At 43.6% G+C, this 23,566-nt stretch overlaps 1 protein-coding gene across 2 annotated transcripts in view; it reads left to right on the top strand.

Moving 5' to 3' along the window:
- Positions 1 to 523: 523 nt before the first annotated feature.
- Positions 524 to 23,566, top strand: part of LOC115153395 (golgin subfamily A member 7B) — a 39,481-nt gene continuing 16,438 nt past the window's right edge. Inside the window, exons 1-3 of one of the 2 annotated variants that reach the window (XM_029698809.1) lie at positions 524 to 651; positions 16,436 to 16,561; positions 17,038 to 17,190. In XM_029698809.1, coding sequence (XP_029554669.1) covers positions 640 to 651; positions 16,436 to 16,561; positions 17,038 to 17,190 — 291 coding nt within the window. In that variant the 5' untranslated portion in view covers positions 524 to 639. Of the gene's footprint in view, positions 652 to 16,435; positions 16,586 to 17,037; positions 17,191 to 23,566 lie in introns of both variants that reach the window. The other variant, XM_029698808.1, reaches the window with a different exon arrangement.

Below are 23,566 nucleotides of genomic sequence, written 5' to 3'. Positions count from 1 at the left end.
CTTTGAGCATGTTTGGGAAGCTCTGGATCGACGTGTAGGACAGCAACTTCACACAGCCATTGAAGAGGAGTGGGAGTACATTCCACAGGCCACAATCAACAGTCTGATTAACTCTATGGGAAGGAGATGTGTCACGCTGCATGAGGCAAATGACGGCCCTACTTTTTTCTAAAGGTATTTTTGACAACAGATGCATATCTCTATTCACAGTCATGTGAACTTCATAGATTAGGGACCAACAAAATTATTTCAATTGATTGATTTCCTTATGAATTGTCACTCAGTAAAATCTTTGAAATTGTTGCATTTATATTTGTATTCAGTGTATGTTTACACAGCAGCATACCTTTGAAGACTCCTGTCCTCCAGTTTACTTTCTAAGAACTTGTCTTCTTTCTTTTCCATCCATATAATTATAAACTAGCCTAGTCTGTAATTACCAACCTCCCCCTCACCCCAGAGCATCTGTCTCTCTCTCTCTCGCTCACATACATACAGTCATTGCTCCCTCCCTCCCCACACACACGCTCGAGCCTTGCAAGTGCATCCCCCCGAAGCTCGAGCAACGCTGTCCCACGAGCAGACGATTTCAGCACCTATTTCAGCACAGGACAGCATCCTGCACCGTCTCATGGCAACATGGCGACTGAGGTAAGACTTTAGGCTAATTTAACATCTTATTCGTTCTTGTGTAGAATCATACTCAGTGGAAATGTATACCTTTTTTTCCTTGTGAGAAAAAGATCACGGTAGGTTGAATTTGTAGCGATATGCAGTCTATCCTCGCTGTGCCTTTGATTCAACCGATGAGGAACGGGCTGTTGAAATGAACGACGGACAGCTGGTTTATTGTATCATTCCGTGGCGGGAGGCCCGTTTTAACACGACCGAAAACGGGGTTCAAGAGCAAGGAGGCAGTCCTGTAAGCAAACTGCATCAAACATCATATTTTACCGATCGACCAAATATAATGGTGGCTTTCTCATCCACACACATACCGGTAGCACAGCCAACAGTATGTTCTGAATGTCACAAAAAGAGTCACTGTCAATTCCGGTATCCACGAAGCATAGATAACGTTACTGAACAAAAATATAAATACAACCATTTCAACGATTTTAGTGAGTTACAGTTCATCTATGGAAATCAGTCAGTTGAAAAATTAATTAGGCCCAAATATATAGATTTCACATGACTGGGCAGGGGCACAGCCATGGGTGGGCCTGGGATGGCATAGGCCCACCCACTGAGGAGCCAGGCCTAGTCAATCAGAATTTGATTTTCCCCACAACATAAATACTCATCAGTTTCATTAGCTGTCTGGGAAGCTGGTCTCAGACGATCCCGCAGGTGAAGAAGCCGGATGTGGAGGTCCTGGGCTGGCTTGGTTACACGTGGTCTGTGGTTGTGAGGCCAGTTGGACGTACTGACAAGTTCTCTAAAACAACATTATGGTAGAGAAATTAACATTCAATTCTCTAGCAACAGCTCTGGTGGACAGTCCTGCAGTCAGCATGCCAATTGCACGCTCCCTCAAAACTTAAGACATCAGTGGCGTTGTGTGACAGAACTGAACATTTTAAAGTGGCCTTTTATTGTCCCCGGCACAAGATGCACCTGTGTAATGATCATTCTGTTAAATCAGCTTCTTGATATGCCACACTTGTCAGGTGGATGGATTGTCTTGACAAAAGAGAAATGCTCACTAATAAGAATGTAAACAAATTTGTGGACAATATTTGAGAGAAATAAGCTTTTTGTCGTATGGAACATTTCTGGGATCTTTTTTTTCCGCTCATGAAGCATGGGACCAACACGTTTTATATTATGCATTTATATTTTTGTTTGGTAATAATATATGCATCTTGCTCTAGAATGTGAGTCAGTCCAATTTGGTTGGGGGCACGCACCTAGTGGTTACTCCACTGTATCATGATCAGCACCATGGACAGCGGCAGAGCTGTGTGTGTGTACGTGTGTGTGGTCATATTTCTCATCACACATTCTTTGGGAATTTCAATACATTGCAATGCAGAGCTGGCTGAATTCTAAATGAGATTCAGTGGATTGTTAGAGATGCTGAGAAGTTTGCATCTGACTGTCACCTTGCTGTGCCTCCAACAAGTACAGTAGCAGTCATGGTCACTGTACTAACAAGATGTCAACAAGGATATATGACAATCACTGTTTCCATATAGCATCCATCAGGACAGGGTTTGAGAACTGCATGGTTTCCAATTGTAGGGGAGTTGGTTAGGCGAAGTATACTCACCTGATGAGTAACCTTGCCAAAGATCTGAAGACTTGTGATGCCTTGCCTTTTGCTCAGTGGGCTTACACTGAGATGCTAATCTGTGTTCGACACCAGGTTGGTCACACATAGCAACTAAATAGGATTTCAACGTTCATTTCCAAGTAATCTGTACAGGATTGTAACGGCCTATGTTCCGTAGCCTGGATGTGCTATGATGCTGTTTCATCTAACTAACAACAACACACACACATGCACACACATGCTTGCACGCTCGATCACGAACAGCTTCCTCTAACAGCATCAACGTGTGTGTGTGTGTGTGTGTGTGTGTGTGTGTGTGACGGAGAGAGAGACTGTGTGTGTCTGTTATAGCAGGTTGTAATGCTTAGCAATGCTAGGGCCAGCAGGGCTGATGTCACTGTGGGACAGGGTGACTGGCATGGTTGTAACTATTAATTTATGTTACAAGGTGAAGTACTGTCCAGTGATTTCTGTACACAAAGCACATGTTCCTTCTCAGTGTGGTTCTGTGGCTCAGTTGATAAGGTCACGGCACTAGTCACGTCGTGGGTTCAATTCCAAGAAGGGTACATGATACAAACAGTACCAGTCGAAGGTTTGGACACGCCTACTCATTCAAGGGTTTTTCTTTATTTTGACTATTTTCTACATTGTAGAATAATAGTGAAGACATCAAAACTATGAAATAACATATGGAATCATGTAATAATTAAAAAAGTGTTAACCAATGTAATAACCAAATAATCATATATTTTATATTTGAGATTCTTCAAAGTAGCCACCCTTTGACTTGATGACAGCATTGCACACTCTTGGCATTCTCTCAAACAGCTTCACCTGGAATCCTTTTCCAACAGTCTTGAAGGAGTTCCCACATATGCTGAGCACTTGTTGGCTGCTTTTTCTTCAATCTGCGGTCCAACTCATCCCAAACCATCTCAATTGGGTTGAGGTCGGGTGATCGTGGAGGCAAGGTTATCTGATGCAGCACACCATCACTCTCTTGGTCAAATAGCCCTTACACAGCCTGGAGGTGTGTTGGGTAATTGTCCTGTTGAAAAACAAATGATAGTCCCACTAAGCGCAAACTAGATGGGATGGCGTATCGCTGCAGAATGCTGGGGTAGCCATGCTCGTTAACTGTGCCTTGAATTCTAAATAAAACAGACAGTGTAACCAGCAAAGCACCATCACACCACCTCCTCCATTCTTCACAGTGGGAACCACACATGCGCAGATCATCCGTTCACCTACTCTGTGTCTCACAACTACACAGCGGTTGGAATCAAAAATCTCAAATTTGGTCTAATGTCCATTGCTTGTGTTTCTTGGCCCAAGCAAGTCTCTTCTTATTATTGGTGTCCTTTAGTAGTGGTTTCTTTGCAGCAATTTGATCATGAAGGACTGATTCACAGTCTCCTCTGAACAGTTGATGTTGAGGTGTGTCTGTTACTTGAACTCTGTGAAGCATTTATTTGGGCTGCAATTTCTGAGGCTGGTAACTTATTCTCTGCAGCAAAGGTACCTCTGGGTCTTCCTGTCCTGTGGTGGTCCTCATGAGAGCCAGTTTAATCTTAGCGCTTGATGGTTTTTGCGACTGCACTTGAAGAAACTTTCAAAGTTCTTGACATTTTCTGTATTGACTGGCCTTCATGTCTTAAAGTCATGAGGGACTTTCATTTCTCTTTGCTTATTTGAGCTGTTCTTGCTATAATATGGACTTGGTCTTTTACCAAATAGGGCTATCTTCTGTATACCCCCCTACCTTGTCACAACACAACTGATTGGCTCAAACGCATTAAGAAGGAAAGAAATTCCACAAATTAACTTTTAACAAGTCACACCTGTTAATTGAAATGCATTACAGGTGACTACCTCATGAAGCTGGTTGAGAGAATGCCAAGAGTGTGCAAAGCTGTCATCAAAGCAAAGGGTGGCTACTTTGAAGAATCTCTAATATAAAATATATTTTGATTTGTTAAACACTTTTTTAGTTACTTCATGATTCCATTTGTGTTATTTCATAGTTTTGATGTCTTCACTATTATTCTACAATGTAGAAAATAGTAAAAATAAAGGAAAACCCTTGAATGAGTAGTTGTCCAAACTTTTGACTGGTATTGTACTTACCGGTACTGTAAAATATATCCACTCACTATGCAGCTTGTAAGTGGGTTAGCTGAGTGGCACATTTTGCTAGTATATTATGCTGTTAGACAAATCATTGTTTAGAAAATGCATTAAAGCAGGAACATGCCACTTAGTAAACACTTTTGTCCAAACAGTACAGTAAGTGTTTGCATTTTTAGTGTAATTCTTGCAGGTTTTTAACCCTCCATTTTTGAGTTCCTACCGCCATGCTCTAACCAACAAATCCACATGCACATAGAAGTGCGTGGATAAACTCACACCAACATGATTGTTTTTACTACAGGAAACAAACATGTTGTCGGGCCTTTTGACCAAGACGGTTCTGGCGTTTTGACCAGTGAAGAGCTTAGACTGCGACTCATATGGCACGGTATTCCCTACTTATTCCCTACTTTTGAACAGAGCCCTATGGCACTAAGGAATAGGTTGCCATTTTGGACACAGGCTTAGTGTCCTTGGGTGTTGTTCTGACTCCTCTATCCTCTATAGATGGGTGGGGCTCAGAGCTGTCACAGTCTACTGTACTGTATGTCTGTGAGGCCTCAGCTCAGCCTAGTGACTCAGTGTTTCGCCTCAGGGAATCTCACTATCTGACCTGGCCCGCTGGGTGGGTGTGTGTGTGTGTGTGTGTGTGCGTGTGTGCGTGTGTGTGTGTGTGGCATGATGTGTCAAGGTCTTTGCTGTCTTTAATGAGCACAATTGTTGCCCTTGTCAGACTGTGTGTGTGTGGGTGTGGTGTGTGTGTTCTCTCAGACCCACTGGTTAGTGGAGTCTGTGTAGTCTGTGTGTGAGAGTGGGTGCATGTGTGTCTGACCATGTGTAGCTGTAAGTAAGGCAGTGGAGCTAAGCGCTGAGCTGTCAGATTGATCTTTTGTGTTTCCAGGCCTTGGAGTCGATGGCAGAGCTGTGCTGATTTTCTCTGGTGGTCTGCCAGCAGTCTTGTCCAAGTTCCATCAATCATGCGCATGCACACACGCAAGTACACACACACACACACACACACACACACACACACACACACTGGTGACACATCTCATGTCCAAAGCCCATCAATTATCCATGACATATTTAATGTGAACAGGCTGCTGCAGTTTGTTACCATCAGCCACTGGAGTCTCAAATGAACAGCACATTTTACACACACACACACACACACACACATACACACACACACACACACACACACACACACACACAGTCTCATATAGGCCTGAGTCAGTTGCCTAGAACAATGTTTCCTAAATGTTGAGTCAAGACTAAATGCTGAGTTGTTTCCTATTAGACCACAACTGAAGACTAGTTTGATTAAATAGAACTCTGAGATAAAATTACAATGGCTGTTCTGTGGTCATAATAATAATATCTTGTTTGTTATATCTTGCAATTTGACAAGAATTGCAGGGTACTACATCCAGAGGAAAACAGTCATACCAAGCTGGTTGTTGAGAAGGAAAGGGTGCCTTCTGTACAAGGTCCTTGTATGCTGACTGTCCGGGAATATTTCCCACACAGTGTGTGTGGGGGGGCTTGTATACCCTGCTGACAGGGTCCACACCATGTCTGAGACAACACTGAGGCACACTGTCACACTGATGAACTGAAGAGAGGACCACAGTAATACACAGGCGAGAGAGAGAGAGACAGACAGACAGACCGAGTGAGAGGAAGAGAGACCCAGACAGACAGACAGACTGAAGTAGATAGAGAGCTTACAGAGAGGAAGAAAGAGGAGAGATGGAGGTGGGGCCAATGAAAAGGGATGAAAGGAGATAAGCATGGAGGGAGAGAGCGAGCCATACAGTGAGACAGAAAACAGAAGCGATGTGTAATGATCTAGTAATTGTTCTCTCCAATCAGTCCCCTCTAAGGAATAATGTAATTTATGTTTGTGTGTGTGTGTGTGTGTATGACCATGCATATGTGAATGCGTGCAGAGTTACTGTTGTGTAACTAGCCTGTTTTTTTTCATTTGTAACATTTTAACAAGAAAAGAAAAGTATTGCACATTTGGTTTCTTCTGTAAGTAATCTGTGTTGTTGTTTCCAAGCAGCCTGTTCCTCTTGAATGATACAGTAGGGCAAAATGTTGATTTCTGCCTAAATAGACATACCCAAACATAATTATATAAGGGCACAAGGCGAGACTCAAATGCAGACACAGGAGGCAGATGGATGAGCTCCGATATTTATTACACCAAAAGGGGTGGGTAAAAGGCAGGTCGGGGACAGGCGAGAGTTCATAAACCAGGTCAGAGTCAAAACAGTACATTTTACATTTACATTTAAGTCATTTAGCAGACGCTCTTATCCAGAGCGACTTACAAATTGGTGCATTCACCTTATGATATCCAGTGGGACAACCACTTTACAATAGTGCATCTAAATCTTTTAAGGGGGGGGGGGGTTAGAAGGATTACTTTATCCTATCCCAGGTATTCCTGTACCAGGGGATAGGCAGTCTCGAGGTCAGAACAGGCAGAGTGGTCAGGCAGGCGGATTCGGCGTCAGGACAGGCAAGGGTCAAAACCAGGAGGGCTAGGAAAAAACAGAGACTGGGAAAAATAGGAGCTAGGAGAAACAGAGACAGGAAACAGGGATAAATACACTGGGGACTAATGGGGAAACAGGAGACACCTGCAGGTGGGTGGAGACAATCACCAAGACAGGTGAAACAGATCAGGGCGTGACAAATTATGCTTTCTAAATATAGTAACAATACAATTATAAACGACTTACTATAAGATTTCACATTTTTTATAACTAAAATAAATAGGATTATCCTCAGTGACAGTACAATATTGACACCATTTCATATAACTTACAACAGAGAATTTTCTCCTAAGCATCCACTGAGCGGTGCAGAGACACCATTCAATGTGTGCAGACTCGTTACAACTTCAGCTTTAAGCACAAGGTGATTTTGTCTGTCTGTGACCAAGAGAAAATGGTCTTGTTTAAATTCAATGAAATGATGTATGTTTGCATGTTGAGAGCTCTAGATCCGGCTGAGAATATCACAGGCTGGACTGTCACTGTTTTTATGCCATCACACAGGCGGGGCTGAGTCGCTCAGAGGAAGACCAAATCGATTATTTGTCTGGATATGCAAATGTGGGTCTGAAACCTGACACTTCAAGTCAGCTCCGCAGAGAGAGTGGGAGTGGAGAGCAGAAAGATGGGGCTTTCTGGCACTATAAGTGACGGGATCCTACAACATTCACAGCTTTGTACACCAGAATGTCAGTCCAGAACCGCTCAGAGGTTTTTAAGACAAGTGTTGTGCATACAGTAACTTCTATTAGAAATTGGCTAAGGAAGAATCTCAGCCAATGAGAAGATCAGAACCTTATTCTGTGTTCATTATGAGTGAATGCATGTCTTTATACATTGAAGTAAATCAATTGGAACGGTACATGGATTCCTATTATCAACAGGGGTCACACTAGAATTAAGAAATCAGCATTTTAAACCGTTTCACCTGCATTTTTTATTGAAAGTCAAGTGTTTTTTTTTTATTCAATAGAGGGATCAGGGGTATGCAACTATAGTTTACCTTCACAAACAATACATTAGTGCAACACATTCGGCAGAAATGTTTTCATCAGATGACAACAGAAGTGCAACGCTATTAGGCTGGCAGCCACACAAGCTTACAAAGAAGTATGGCCATCATATTTCAAACGTTTATCATAGAAAGAATGTAGCCAGCTACACTATATACTCAAAAGAATGTGGACACCCCTTTAAATTAGTGGATTCGGCTATTTCAGCCACAACCATTGATGACGGGTGTATAAACTCGAGCACACAGCCATGAAATCTCCATAGACAAACATTGGCAGTAGAATGGCCTGACTGAAGCGCTCAGTGACATTCAACATGGCAATGTCATAGGATGCCACCTTTCCAACAAGTCAGTTCATAAAATGTCTGCCCTGCTAGAGCTGCCCCGGTCGACTGTAAGGGCTGTTAGTGTGAAGTGGAAACATCTAGGAGCAACAACGGCTCAGCTGCGAAGTGGTAGGCCACACAAGCTCACAGAACGGGACTGCCGAGTGCTGAAGCGCATTACGGGTAAAAATCGCCTGTCCTCGGTTGCAACACTCACTACCGAGTTCCAAACTGCCTCTCGTAGCAGCGTCAGCACAAGAACTGTTAGTCGGGAGCTTCATGAAATGGTTCCGGCAGAGCAGCCGCACAAACTCCTAAGAACACCATGCGCAATGCCAAGCGTCGGCTGGAGTGGTGTAAAGCTCGCCACCATTGGTCGCTGGAGCAGTGGAAATGTGTTCTCTGGAGTGATGAATCACGCTGCACCATCTGGCAGTCCGACGGACGAATCTGGGTTTGTCAGATGCCAGGAGAACGCTACCTGCCCAAACGCATAGTGTCAACTGTAACATTTGGTGGAGGAGGAATAACGGTACTGGGGCTGTTTTTCTTTGCCCCTTAGTTCCAGTGAAGGGAAATCTTAACGCTACAGCATACAATGTCATTCTAGATGATTTTGTCCTCCCAACTTTGTGGCAACAGTTTGAGGAAGACCCTTTCCTGTTTCAGCATGACATTACCCATGTGAACAAAGCGAGGTCCATACAGAAATGGTTTGTCGAGATTGGTGTGGAAGAACTTGACTGGCCTGCACAGAGCCCTGACCTCAACCCCACCTTTGGGATGAATTGGAACGTCGACTGCGAGCCAAGCCTAATCGCTCTACATCAGTGCCCGACCTCACCAATGCTCTTGTGGCTGAAAGTGACCACAGCAATATTTCAAAATCTAGTGGAAAGCCTTCCCAGAAGAGTGGAGGCTGTTTATTTTTATTGAAACTTTATTTGACATGCAAGTCAGTTATTTTACAATGACAGCCTACCCCGGCCAAACTCTCCCCTAAACCGGACGACACTGGGCCAATTGTGTGCCGCCCTATGGGACTCCGATCATGGCCGGTTGTGATACAGCCTGGGATCGAACCAGGGTCTGGAGTGACTCCTCTAGCACTGAGATGCAGTGCCTTAGACCGCTGTGCCACTCGGGAGCCCTGTTATAGTAGCAAAGTGGGGACCAACTCCATATTAATGCCCATGATTTTGGAATGAGATGTTTGACAAGCATGTGTCCACATGCTTTTGGTCATGTAGTGTACATTTCCTAATGTTTTGCTTGAAGTTAATCTTGCATTTTACCAAAGAAAAGTAGGCTACGCTGAGAAGAGCACCATTGAAATGTAGCTACGTATGATTCAGAGCGCTGTCTGCTAATTGAATACCCGTTCGTGAATTCTCATGGGAGTGGAGAAGTGCAATTGAAGCACAAAATGTGTCTGATGCCAAGCAGAAATTACGATAAGACGCATTTTAGATCTGCATTTACAAAACGCAGCAAGATATTTCTTATGCATTTTATATTTTTTCTGTGTGGAAAAACGCAGGATTCTGCGTTAACCGGACCCCTGATCAAATACATTAAATATATCTAATATGCAGCTTGACAATACCATTTATAGTTTCAATTTCAAGCTTCATAACATCTTTGTATTGCATGCTATTCAAATTCCTGTAGCTACCTCATCAGTCAAAAAGGCAACATGAGGAAAGAAGAACGCTTGTGGTAAACAAGCAACAGAAGGATGGAGAGAAAAAAAGAAGGAAGGGGGAATAACCTGAGGTAGAGAAAAAAACACTAATCTCATGGGACTAACTGAAGACTGCCGGAGCCTGGCTCCCTTCTTCTCTCTCCCCTTTTCCCCTCTGGCATTTCATGAGAAATAATGCAGAGATTATAAATTCATGAGTAGTGGCCTTGGAGGCATCTACTGTATGTGTGTGCGTGTGTTCATGATTAGTGGCCTGCTTACGGTTGCACAAATGCAGCTTTCCTCCTGTGTGGTTAGCTGAGCACAGAAAGTGTGTGTGTATGCTTCTGTTGTCAGTTCAAAAGTAGGCCAAACCTACTTAGCCTACTGTTTAGATTACATGGCCTCCAAAGAATATGACGAACATGGTTTTGAACCCCAGTCACCTAACAACGTTTTGTGAGCTAACACGATTCCTCAGGCCTAAGGCAATGTTAGTCATGCAAGCGTAGTTCACCAAACCACCTCTGCTACATTAGAGGTTTTAGTTTAGCTCAGTTGGTAGGAGCATAGCGCTAAGGTCATTGGTATAATTCACACAGAGATCACTTACACATTCTGCAATGACTGTTTGTAATGTCTTGTGTTGTAACAGCATGTAAAGTTACTCTTTGTAAACCTATGCCAATGAGGAGACGGTTTGTTAGCAGGCTGTCTGAAGTTCAGTTCTATCGGTCGATATTGATATGACTGTACAGAGCTTTGTGTCTCTAGGAAAATAGAAGGTACTGATATCTGTATGCCTGCAAGCCCATAGTCATCTCTCTGTCTCTCTTTCTTTCTCTCTCTCTCTCTGCTCCGTCTCTTAATTATTTCTCTTCCCCCCGCTCTCTCTATTTATATCTCTCCATATTTAGGCCTGTTTCCGTTGCTGTTAGGACAGATTATTTCATGCTTCCCCTAGCAACAGTGTAGGACGAAGTAATTACCATGGTAATTACATCACTATTAATAAGGTCTTAATGATGTCTTGATCACTGAGTTTGATCTGTTGCAATGATTATAGCACAATAATGTTATGTCATTGTCAACAAGATTTGTGAGGGGTGTGTGTGTGTTTTTATGTGTGTGTGTCCATTTGTGTGTTTGCTGTGTTGTGATATGAGTGACTGTGATTGGAACATACCGATATGTTTGCTCTCTGTTTTGAAACACTCTGTGGTACCAACACACACACACACACACACACACACACACACATGGGGGATATTGCCCTCTAATGAGGTAGCGTCTGAGAGATCAAGACAATAAGGGGACTGTACTGTATTGTCTGGATGCTTTCACCTGCCTGTTTTAGATGAAAGCGGTGAAATGGGAGGTTCCAGTAAGAAGACCAACTACTGTAGCTCTCACAGTCACACTTCAGAATTAGACGTTCATCCATGTTTTTCAAACCTCAAACGTCAAATTTCGAAGTTGTTTCAAATGTCAAATTTCTAAGTGTTTAGGGTTAGGTTTAGGCGTTAACTTCAAAATCTTAAGGGCAGGCATTCATTACAAATGGTTAAGGTAAGGGTTAAGGTTTGGGATAGCCTTAAAACAATAATCTGCTTATGTCCTTCAAATGTTGATATTTGGATGCGTTGACAATCAAACATAATTCAATATCCAGTTTAAAAATATAGCATTTGCGATGTCATCAACAGCTATTGTTTCCATTCAACCCAGGGTTAAACTAAAAATAGACAATAAATATATACATATAGGCCTAGGGTTTCAAGCTTCGGTTGATTTAAAATGTAATCTTCATGTTAATAATTTATATGTTGGATTCACGTCTCCATCTCAACCAAAAATCTGAATTAAAGAATGGGACTAAATCAAATAAATTCAAACTTTAAATGCACTTTTAAAGTTTGATTTGATTGAGTCCTATTATTTAACTTAGATTTTTGGTTGCGATGGAAACGTGAATCCAACATATAAATTATTAACTTGAAGATTACATTTTAAATCAACCGAAGCTTGAAACCCTAGGCCTATATATATTGTCTATTTTTAGTTGAACACTGGGTTGAGTTGAAACAATAGCTGTTGATGACATCGCAAATGCAATATAGGCCTAAATAGTATCATTTATGAAATATGACTTATAAAGTATGGTTATATATCATTTGTTCTGTTAAACTTACCCTTTGGAATGTCTTCTATAGCAACAGTGAATGTAAGATCTGACGTTCTTTCAAGGTACAATTTCAGTATATTTTATACAAGGTTTGTCTATGTTGAAAATTGGTTACCAGGATGACATAATCCTTCAAAACAACAGTTTACATTACTGACTTTGAAACAACGTTGATTCTACCAGTTTGTGTCCAGTGGGGATGTTATTTATCTTTGTGTAGCATAAGATCAATCAATCAATATGTAAGGGCTGTCTGAAGAGAGAGTGGACCAAAACGCAGCGGAGTTAGTGTTCATCATTTAATATTTAATTGAACAACTTGAACACTATACAAAAACAAGAAAAGAGAAAACCGACAGCCAACAGTCCTGTCAGGTGCAAACACTAACAGAAACGATTACCCACAAAACCCAAAGGAAAAACATGCTCCTAATGTGTGACTCCCAATCAGCAACAACGAGCTTCAGCTGTGCCTGATTGGGAGCCACACACAGCCCAAAACAAAGAAATACAAAAACATAGAAAAAGGAACATAGAACGCCCACCCAATGTAACACCCTGGCCTAACCAAAATAAAGAACAAAAAACCCCTCTCTATGGCCAGGGCGTTACACAATATGCATGCAAAGACACACATTGAAACAAACAATTCTAAAAATCTACTTGCAATAGAGCATGCTGGGAAATATGATGAGGATGGATGTGGTTTTTGAGAGTGTGTGATGATTGTACCTTTTATATTCAGAATATTGGGTAAAAAAAATTAACATTATACTAGATTATCTGCACATGTACCCTAAAAAGTACCAAACAGTACCACGTGAGATTGTATGTGTACCTCTGAAGGTACATTATGTGTAGTTTGATATTTTTGTAACCCCAGGAACAATACTGTACCCTAACCGTATCCTTATTTTTCAGTGTAGAACAGATAGTGAATGTAGAAGCTCAAATGTTCATTCTAAGATAATGTATTTGTATGCTACATCATTGTTGTTAGATTCATTAGCCTTAGCAACTCCCTAAATATTGGCAATAATCAATATAATCATCAGTTCTTGGCAAAAAAATACACACAGTAATACATTGTCAAATATAATATTTAAACGTCAACACGTGTCAAGGAAACACTTTGGAATTTAGGTAAAAATTACACACACTCATGTTAAATTGCTGTCCTTGTGTTCTTCTATCAATATAAACTTTGTGGACCCCTTGTCTCTGACTCCTCTCCTCACAGAGAGGGTAATAATCCTGTAATATTCACGGGACAAGCTGACTTTGGCTCACTCACCCTCTCCAAACCTGAAGTATATAACTGCGCTCCATTGGCACCCTATTCCCTATATAGAGCACTATTTTAACCCTAGCCCTATGGGACCTGGTCAAAAGTAGTGCCCTATAAACAGAATGAGGTGCCATTTGCGATGCAGACATTGAATATTTTGGTGTAATATAGTTGACTCCGGCACACTGTTCTGAAGTGGTTCCTCTTAATTTTGTCTATTACTATAATTGTGCTGTTGATTGAGAAGTTATGTAATGGCAGCGATAGCTGAGCATGCACTGTTGTTGACAGATTAATGCAGTATTGTGTGTGTGTGTGTGTGTGTGCGTGCATGTGTGTGCTGACGCCATTCACTTCCAGCTGCGTTGTCTATTTACGCAATAAGGCACGAGGGGGTGTGGTATATTGGCTAAACTGGGTGGTTCGATCCCTGAATGCTGATTGGCTGACAGCCGTGGTATATCAGACCGTATACCACTGCTATAGTTACATTAATAACCAGTTTAGAATAGCAATAAGGCACCTCGGGTCTGTGGTGTATGGCCAATATACCACGGCTAAGGGCTGTATCCGAGCACTCCGCATTGCGTCGTGCGTGAAAACGGCCCATAGCCGTGGTATATTGGCCATATACCACGCCCCCTCAGGCCTTTTTGCTTAAATATACCATGGCTAAGGGCTGTTCTTAAGCACGGCACGAAGCATAGTGCCAGGAAACAGTCCTTAGCCGTGGTATATTGGCATGTACCACAAACCCCCGAGGTGCCTTATTGCTATTATAAACTGGTTACCTAGAGTTGAAGTTGGAAGTTTACATACACTTAGGTTGGAGTCATTAAAACTCGTTTTTCATCCACTCCACAAATTTCTTGTTAACAAACTATCATTTTGGCAAGTCGGTTAGGACCTCTACTTTGTGCATGACACAAGTAATTTTTCCAACAATTGTTTACAGACAGATTATTTCACTTGTATCACAATTCCAGTGAGTCAGAGGTTTACATACGCTAAGTTGACTGTGCCTTTTAACAGCTTGGAAAATTCCAGAAAATGATGTCATGGCTTTAGAAGCTTCTGATAGGCTAATTGACATAATTTGAGTTTCAAGCCCTACCTTCAAACTCAGTGCCTCTTTGCTTGATATCTTGGGAAAATCAAAAGAAATCAGCCAAGACCTCAGAAAAAAAATTGTAGACCTCCACAAGTCTGGTTCATCCTTGGGAGCAATTTCCAAACGCCTGAAGGTACCACGTTCATCTGTACAAACAATAGTACGCAAGTATAAACACTATGGGACCACGCAGCTGTCATACCACTCAGGAAGGAGACGCGTTCTGTCTCCTATAGATGAACGTACTTTGGTACGAAAAGTGCAAATCATCCCAGAACAACAGCAAAGGACCTTGTGAAGATGCTGGAGGAAACAGGTACAAAAGTATATTTATCCACAGTAAAACAAGTCCTATATCGACATAACCTGAAAGGCTGCTCAGCAAGGAAGAAGCCACTGCTCCAAAACCGCCATAAAAAATCCAGACTACGGTTTGCAACTGCACATGGGGACAAAGTTCGTACTTTTTGGAGCAATGTCCTCTGGTCTGATGAAACAAAAATAGAACTGTTTGGCCATAATGACCATCGTTATGTTTGGAGGAAAAAGAGGGAGGCTTGCAAGCCGAGGAACACCATCCCAACCGTGAAGCACGGGGGTGGCAGTGTCATGTTGTGGGGGTGCTTTGCTGCAGGAGGGGCTGGTGCACTTCACAAAATAGATGGCATCATGAGGCAGGAAAATTATGTGGATATAGTGAAGCAACGTCTCAAGACATCAGTCAGGAAGTTAAAGCTTGGTCGCAAATGGGTCCTCCAAATGGACAATGACCCCAAGCATACTTCCAAAGTTGTGGCAAAATGTCTTAAGGACAACAAAGTCAAGGTATTGGAGTGGCCATCACAAAGCCCTGACCTCAATCCTATAGACAATTTGTGGGCATATCTGTAAAAGCGTGTGCGAGCAAGAAGGCCTACAAACCTGACTCAGTTACACCAGCTCTGTCAGGAGGAATGGGCAAAAATTCACCCAACTTATTGTGGGAAGCTTGTGGAAGGCTACCCAAAACGTTTTACCCAAGTTAAACAATTTAAATGCAATGCTACCAAATACTAATTGAGTGTATGTAAACTTCTGACCACCTGGGAATGTGATTAAAGTTATAAAAGCTGAAATAAATCATTCTCTCTACTATTATTCTGACATTTCACATTCTTAAAATAAAGTGGTGAACTTAACTGACCTAAGACAGGGAATTTTTACAAGGATTAAATGTTAGGAATTGCGAAAAACTGAGTTTAAATGTATTTTGCTAAGGTGTATATAGACTTCAACTGTACATAAATAGAACAGTAAACAATTTTTGTGTCATCCCCGTGGTATATTGTCTGATATACATAGGGCTGACATGCTATGTAAGCCAATCAGCATCCAGGAACCAAAATACCCGGAATTTAATATAAAATACCACACAGCTCAGTGAAACTGCCGTAGAAATATGACATACCAATCTTTCTTCCAATACTGTAAGTATGCTTGACTCTACTGGTTGGCTTCAGTTCTTTGTGCTTCAGAGACATTCTTTTACCCACCTATTTTCATTCAGTGGCTGAAGGGCAATATAAGACCGACCTAACATTACAGTATTTTCTCAATTTCAATTTGTGTCAGTGTGTTTTGGCTCCTTGATCCTTGACAATCTCTGTTCCTCCCCTTCCTCCTGTCTCTCCCATCTCTCTCTTTCTCCGCTCTCTCTGTATCTCCCATTTATCTCTTTCTCCCCTCCCTCTGTATCTCCTTTCTTTCTCCCCTCTCTGTATCTCCCTCCTCGCTCTTCCTCACCCCTTTTCTTTCTGACACCCCTCCTCTCTTCCATATCTCTCGTTCTACTCTCTCTCTCTTCCTCCACAGTTCCATAACCTTCAGGAGTTGAGGCAGAGTCCGTCTCTAGCCACCAAGGTGTTCATCCAGAGAGACTACAGCGAAGGAACCGTCTGCCGCTTCCAGACCAAGTTCCCCTCCGAGCTGGGCAGCAGGGTGAGCACACACACACACAGGCAGGTACACGAAGGAGACACAGACATATGACTTCACTTTGTATTCACATTCATAGAATTGGAGCCTTTCAAGGTTCTTTTGTCCATCCTTGAATGCCACAAGTGACGCATGTATTTCTAAATCGATAGAATAAAGGGTATTTTGGGAGAACAGAATGTGCCTGGTGGTGTGTGTATTTGTGTGTTTGTGTGTGCTTCCGTGTGTGTGTGTGTGTGTGTGTGTGTGTGTGTGTCCTTCTGTGGTGGTGGAAGAACAGCTTGTGTATCATGGCTCACACAGTGTCACATAAAAGCCTCACGCTGGTATACATATGGCGTGGGCGTGTATGTGCGTGTATGTGTGTGTATGTTTGTGTTGCAGTCTTCTGACAGATGGAGCATTCACTCTAATAGTGCTGATTTGCTAACTGTGTGTGTGGCGCCTACGTGCATGTGTGTATGTGTGTATGTGTGTAGATCGAGCGGACGCTGTTCGAGGACACAGTAAAGACGTTGAACACCTACTATGCGGAGGCAGAGAAGGTCGGAGGCCAGTCCTACATGGAGGGATGTCTGGCGTGCGCTACAGCATACTTCATCTTCCTCTGTATGGAGACACGCTATGAAAAGGTACCAAACACACACACACACACACACACACACACATACACACCAGACATAGACATAGACATACACAAGAATGGTCCAAACACACTAAGACAGTTGTGAAGAGCCTATTCCCCCTCAGGAGACTGAAAAGATTTGGCATGGGTCCTCAGATCCTCAAAAGGTTCTACAGCTGCACCATCGAGAGCATCCTGACTGGTTGCATCACTGCCTGGTATGGCAACTGCTCGGCCTCTGACCGCAAGGCACTACTGAGGGTAGTTCGTACGGCCCAGTACATCACTGGGTCCAAGCTTCCTGCCATCCAGGACCTCTATACCAGGCGGTGTCAGAGGAAGGCCCTAAAAATTGTCAAAGACTCCAGCCACCCTAGTCATAGACTGTTCTCTTTGCTACCGCATGGCAAGCGGTACCGGAGTGCCAAGTCTATGTCCAAAAGGCTTTTTACCAGCTTCTACCACCAAGCCATAAGACCCCTGAACAGCTAATCAAAGGGCTACCCAGACCTCTCTCTTACACTGCTGCTACTCTATGTTTATAATCTATGCATAGTCACTTTAACTCTACCTACATGTACATATTACCTTGACTAACCAATGCTCCTGCACATTGACTCTGTACCGGTACCCCCTGTATATACAGTGTCGGACGTTTACATACACTTACATTGGAGTCATTAAAACTTGTTTTTCAACCACTCTAACAAATTTCTGGATAACAAACTATAGCTTTGGCAAGTCGGTTAGAACATCTACTTTGTGCATGACACAAGTAGTTTGTGTAGACACAAATTGTTTACAGACAGATTGTTTCACTTATAATTCACTGTATCACAATTCCAGTGGGTCAGACGTTTACATACACTAAGTTGACTGTGCCTTTAAACAGCTTGGAAAATAACAGAAAAGTAGGTCGTGGCTTTAGAATCTTCTGATAGGCTAATTGACTTAATTTGAGTCAATTGGAGGTGTACCTGTGGATGTATTTCAAGGCCTACCTTCAAACTCAGTGCCTCTTATCTTGACATCATGGGAAAATCAAAAGAAATCTGCCAAGACCTCAGATAAGAAATGGTAGACCTCCACAAGTCTGGTTCATCCTTGGGAGCAATTTCCAAATGCCTGAAGGTACCACGTTCATCTGTACAAACAATAGTACGCAAATATAAACACCATCAGACCACGCAGCCGTCATACTGCTCAGGAAGGAGACGCGTTCTTTCTCCTAGAGATGAACGTACTTTGGTGCGAAAAGTGCAAATCAATCCCAGAACAACAGCAAAGGACCTTGTGAAGATGCTGGGGGAAACAGGTGCAAAAATATCTCTATCCACAATAAAAGGAGTCCTATATCGACATAACCTGAAAGGCCACTCAGCAAGGAAGAAGCCATTGCTCCAAAACCACCATAAATAAGCCAGACTACGGTTTGCAACTGCACATGGGAACAAAGATCGTACTTTTTGGAACAATGTCCTCCGGTCTGATGAAACAAAAATAGAACTGTTTGGCCATAATGACCATCGTTATGTTTTCAGGAAAAAGGGGGATGTTTGCAAGCCGACGAACACCATCCCAACCGTGAAGCACGGGGGTGGCAGCATCATGTTATGGGACTGGTGCACTTCACAAAATAGATGGCATCATGAGAGAGGAAAATTATGTGGATATATTGAAGCAACATCTCAAGACATCAGTCAGGAAGTTAAAGCTTGGGTCTTCCAAATGGACAATGACCCCAAGCATACTTCCAAAGTTGTGGCAAAATGGCTTAAGGACAACAAAGTCAAGGTATTGGAGTAGCCATCACAAAGCCCTGACCTCAATCCCATAGAAAATTTGTGGGCAGAAATTTGCAAGCAATGAGGCCTACAAACCTGACTCAGTTACTGTCACATCTGCTCCTGCTACGCCCTCTGGTGTTCATCCGGTGTCTTCTTGACCTGCAGTTACTCCCCCTGTACACTCTCTCTCTCTCTCCTTCTCTGTGTGATTGTGTGGTTGGAGACAGGTGTGCTGGAATCAGAGCAGATCCCTACCAGCTGCAACTCGTTCCATAATCAAGACCTCTACAAATACTCAGTCCTGCCACTTCCACTCTGCCAGATCGTAATCTCTGCTCAGTCAGTTCATGATTCTAGCCATTTATGATTATTCAAGATCCTGTTACTCTGCTGTGCCTGTTTCCCTGCCTGACACCGTTTATCCTCTCATTGCAGTTACCGCTCTGTCTCTGGCTCCTGTCTCCTGTTCCACATCTCACCACCCAACTACCTTTCTCTGGATTTTACTCACCACCGCTACCTTGGATTCCCCTCAGGACCTGTTTACCCTGTTCTACTCAGCTAACTCCAACCTCAGTCTCCACATCTGGTTTTTCTGCAACTCATCCAAGCTTCCCCAGATCTGCACTCCATATCTCCCAGTGTAACAATAAATATTTTGGTTCATTCATCCCTGTTTCCTCATCTGAGTCTGCTCTTGGGTTCCCCTGTGTTGCTCCGCTTAACAGTACGATCTGGCCCAGAGATGAACCCAGCAGACTCCACTACTCTTCACCCAAGTCTTGTTGGCCAAGGCACCCTACTTGAGCAACATGACCAAGCCCTGAAAGCCCTGCTGGAGAACATCAATGAGTTTTCACAGAGCCTGTCTGACGTACAGGTCCGAACCTCTGCCCAGAGTTCACAACCAGTCTCAAGTCTCTCTTCTCCAACCCGGGAGCCTTTTGTTCCGACTCCTGAGCGCTATGATGGTAATCTTGGCGCTTGCAGAGCCTTTCTTGTGCAATGTTCACTAGTATTTCAGCAACAGCCCTACTCTTATGTTAGTGAACGAGACAAGATTTATTTTTTGATTGGCAGCGCTTTCCTGGGCCACTGCGGTGTGGGAGAGACAGTCACCTATCTGCTTCTCCTACGGTGGATTCACAGATGAGATGAGGAAGGTCTTCGACCACCCGGTCTGTGGAAAGGATGCCGCTAAACAACTTCTGTCCCTTCGTCAAGGCTCCCAGAGTGTGGCTGAAATGGCATGTGAGTTCCGCACCCTCACTGCAGAGAGCGGCTGGAATGACGAGGCCCTTCAGGGAGCATTCCGGAACACACTCACTGAGAGCCTCAAAAACGAGTTGGTGACCAGAGAGGAGCCTGATGGACTTGATGAACCAATTTCTCTCACTATCCGCATTGACAACCGCCTCCGTGAGCGTCGGAGGGAGAGGGGAGGTAGGGTTGCATGTCCCATAACATCTGCTTCAGTGCCCCCAGGCATGTTCTAATCCTGTACACATACAGCTCGGCCGGACCCGTCTATCTCCAGAAGAGAGGTAGCGGCGTATCAGTACTAGGAGCTGTTTATATTGTGGCCAGGTTGATCACCTGGTCTCCACTTGTTACCTGTGTCCAGCAAAAGAGGGGGCTCAGCAGTAGGGTTGAATATACTGTTGAGCCAAATCGCCTGCCCATCATCTCCCAGATCCCTGCTTGAGGCCAACCTTGTGTGGCAGAGCCAGGCTTTTCCTCTGCCTGCTCTCATCGATTCAGGCGCCGACGAGAGCTTTCTGGACCGAGGGTTCATTAATCAGTTGGGTCTGGACACTGTTTCACTCGATTCACCTCTTTATGCCAACGCTGTCAATGGAAAGCTACTCTTCCGTGTTTTGGAGAGAACTGTTCCTGTTATCCTGCGTCTCTCTGGAAATCACCAGGAAAAGATAAATTTCCACATAATCGACTGTTCTCACTCACCTCTGGTTCTGGGTCATCCATGGTTAAAGCTACACAACCCACAGTTTGACTGGTCTACCAAAAGGGTAACTACTTGGAGTACATTTTGTCATTCTAATTGTCTATATTCTGCCCTTCCTCCTGCCTTGTCTGCACCCCAGTCCATTCCAGAACCCCCAGACCTGTCTTCTGTTCCTCCAGAATATCACAGTCTAGCTCCTGTATTCAGTAAGCATCACACCCCATCTCTGCAGCCTCATCGGCCTTTCGACTGTGCTATCGAGCTTCAGCCTGGAGCTCCTCTCCCTAGTAGCAGGTTGTATAACTTCTCTCGCCCCGAGCAAGAAGCCATGGAAGAATACATCCAGGACTCCCTGGCTGTCGGACATATCAGACCTTCTTCCTCTCCGGTGGGAGCTGGGTTTTTCTTTGTCAAGAAGAAGGATGGGTCACTGAGGCCATGCATAGACTTCCGTGGGTTGAATAGTATCACTGTCAGGAATAAGTATCCCTTGCCACTTATCAGTGCTGCTTTTTCCCCCCTCCATTGTGCCACAGTGTTTACTAAACTTCACCTCTGGAATGCCTACCTACTTTAGATTGCCTGAACGGCACCAGCACATAAAGATTAAATATATTTTCAATATAGATTTGCCTAGCTCCGTGGAGATCCTAGGAACTGCAAGAGTGGCATGTCCACTCCCGCTCCGGGGCTTGACTTCACTGGTCTACTAACCGCCGGTCCTGGCAACCCATCTTTTACGCACACCTGGCAACCATCATTACGCACACCTGCGTCTCATCAGTCACACCTGGACTTCATTACTCCATTGATTACTTACCCTATATATAGCACTCTTTTGTTATCAGTCTCAGGTGGTATTGTTTATGTTTCTATGTCAGACGCTTCTCTTGTTTTGTATCGCGACCATGTTCATTATTATTAAACTCACTAACTGCATCCTTACTCCCTGTGTCTGTTACAAAGAGTTAACCAATCCTGCGAACGGATTAGGCAACTCAACAGCAAAGTTAGATAACGTTTCTGAAGTAGGGCCTTGTAAACATAAAGGGAGTTGTGGTGGGTTCCTTTCCTCTTTACCATAGCCACTGCCCTATCCTGAAGCGGGGTTGTTTCGTACGCATACAGTCCACACTCAAGCTTTCCAAACGAACAACACATTCAATGAGGTCCAGGGATATGTTGCAACAAAAAGGTTTATTCTTCTTATATCTAAAAAAAATATTCTCTATTCAACTTAAATCATAGATTACTTGAAATGGAAAATACATAATATGACCTGTCTATATGGTCAAAAGACTATACCGCTCCCGCGTCTAGCTAGGACTCCTGCCCCCACTCGAAGGCCCTTTCGTGGCTGTTTATTTACCACCACAGACAGATGCTGACACTAAGACCACACTCAGTCAGCTGTATAAGGAAATAAGCAAACAGGAAACCACTCACCCAGAGGCGGTGCTCCTAGTGGCCGGAGACGTTAATGCAGGGAAACTTAAATCAGTTCAACCAAATTTCTATCAACATGTTAAATGTGCAACCAGAAGGAAAAAAATTCCAGATCACCTGTACTCCACACACAGAGACGCGTACAAAGCTCTCCCTCGCCCTCCATTTGGTAAATCCGAACACAACTCTATCCTCCTGATTCCTGCCTACAAGCAAAAATTAAAGCAGGAAGCACCAGTGACTCGGGTCTATAAAAAAGTGGTCAGATGAAGCAGATGCTAAACTACAGGACTGTTTTGCTATCACAGACTGGAACATGTTCCGGGATTCTTCCGATGGCATTGAGGAGTACACTACATCAGTAACTGGCTTTATCAATAAGTGCATCGAGGGCGTCGTCCCCACATTGACTGTACGTACATACCAGAAGCCATGGATTACAGGCAACATTCGCACTGAGCTAAAGGGTAGAGCTGCCGCTTTCAAGGTGCGGGACTCTAACCCGGAAGCTTACAAGAAATCCTGCTATGCCCTGCGACGAACCATCAAACAGGCAAAGCGTCAATACAGGGCTAAGATTGAATCATACTACACTGGCTCCGAAGCTCGTCTTATGTGGCAGGGCTTGCAAATTATTACAGACTACAAAGGGAAGCACAGCCGCGAGCTGCCCAGTGACACGGGCCTGCCAGACGAGCTAAATCACTTCTATGCTCGCTTCGAGGCAAGCAACACTGAGGCATGCAGGAGAGCATCAGTTGTTCCGGACGACTGTGTGATCACGCTCTCCATAGCCAACGTGAGTAAGACCTTTAAACAGGTCAACATACACAAGGCTGCGGGGCCAGACAGATTATCAGGATGTGTGCTCCGGGCATGTGCTGACCAACTGGCAGGTGTCTTCACTGACATTTTCAACATGTCCCTGATTGAGTTTGTAATACCAACATGTTTTAAGCAGACCACCATAGTCCCTGTGCCCAAGAACACAAAGGCAACCTGCCTAAATGACTACAGACCCGTAGCACTCACGTCTGTAGCCTTGAAGTGCTTTGAGAAGTTGGTAATGGCTCACATCAACACCACTATCCCAGAAACCCTAGACCCACTCCAACTTGCATACCGCCCAAACAGATCCACAGATGATGCAATCTCTATTGCACTCCACACTGCCCCTTCCCGCC

This window comes from Salmo trutta, chromosome 18 (assembly GCF_901001165.1).
Source record: "Salmo trutta chromosome 18, fSalTru1.1, whole genome shotgun sequence".
Classification (NCBI taxonomy): domain Eukaryota; kingdom Metazoa; phylum Chordata; class Actinopteri; order Salmoniformes; family Salmonidae; genus Salmo; species Salmo trutta.
This window is presented reverse-complemented; position numbering and strand designations above follow the sequence as displayed.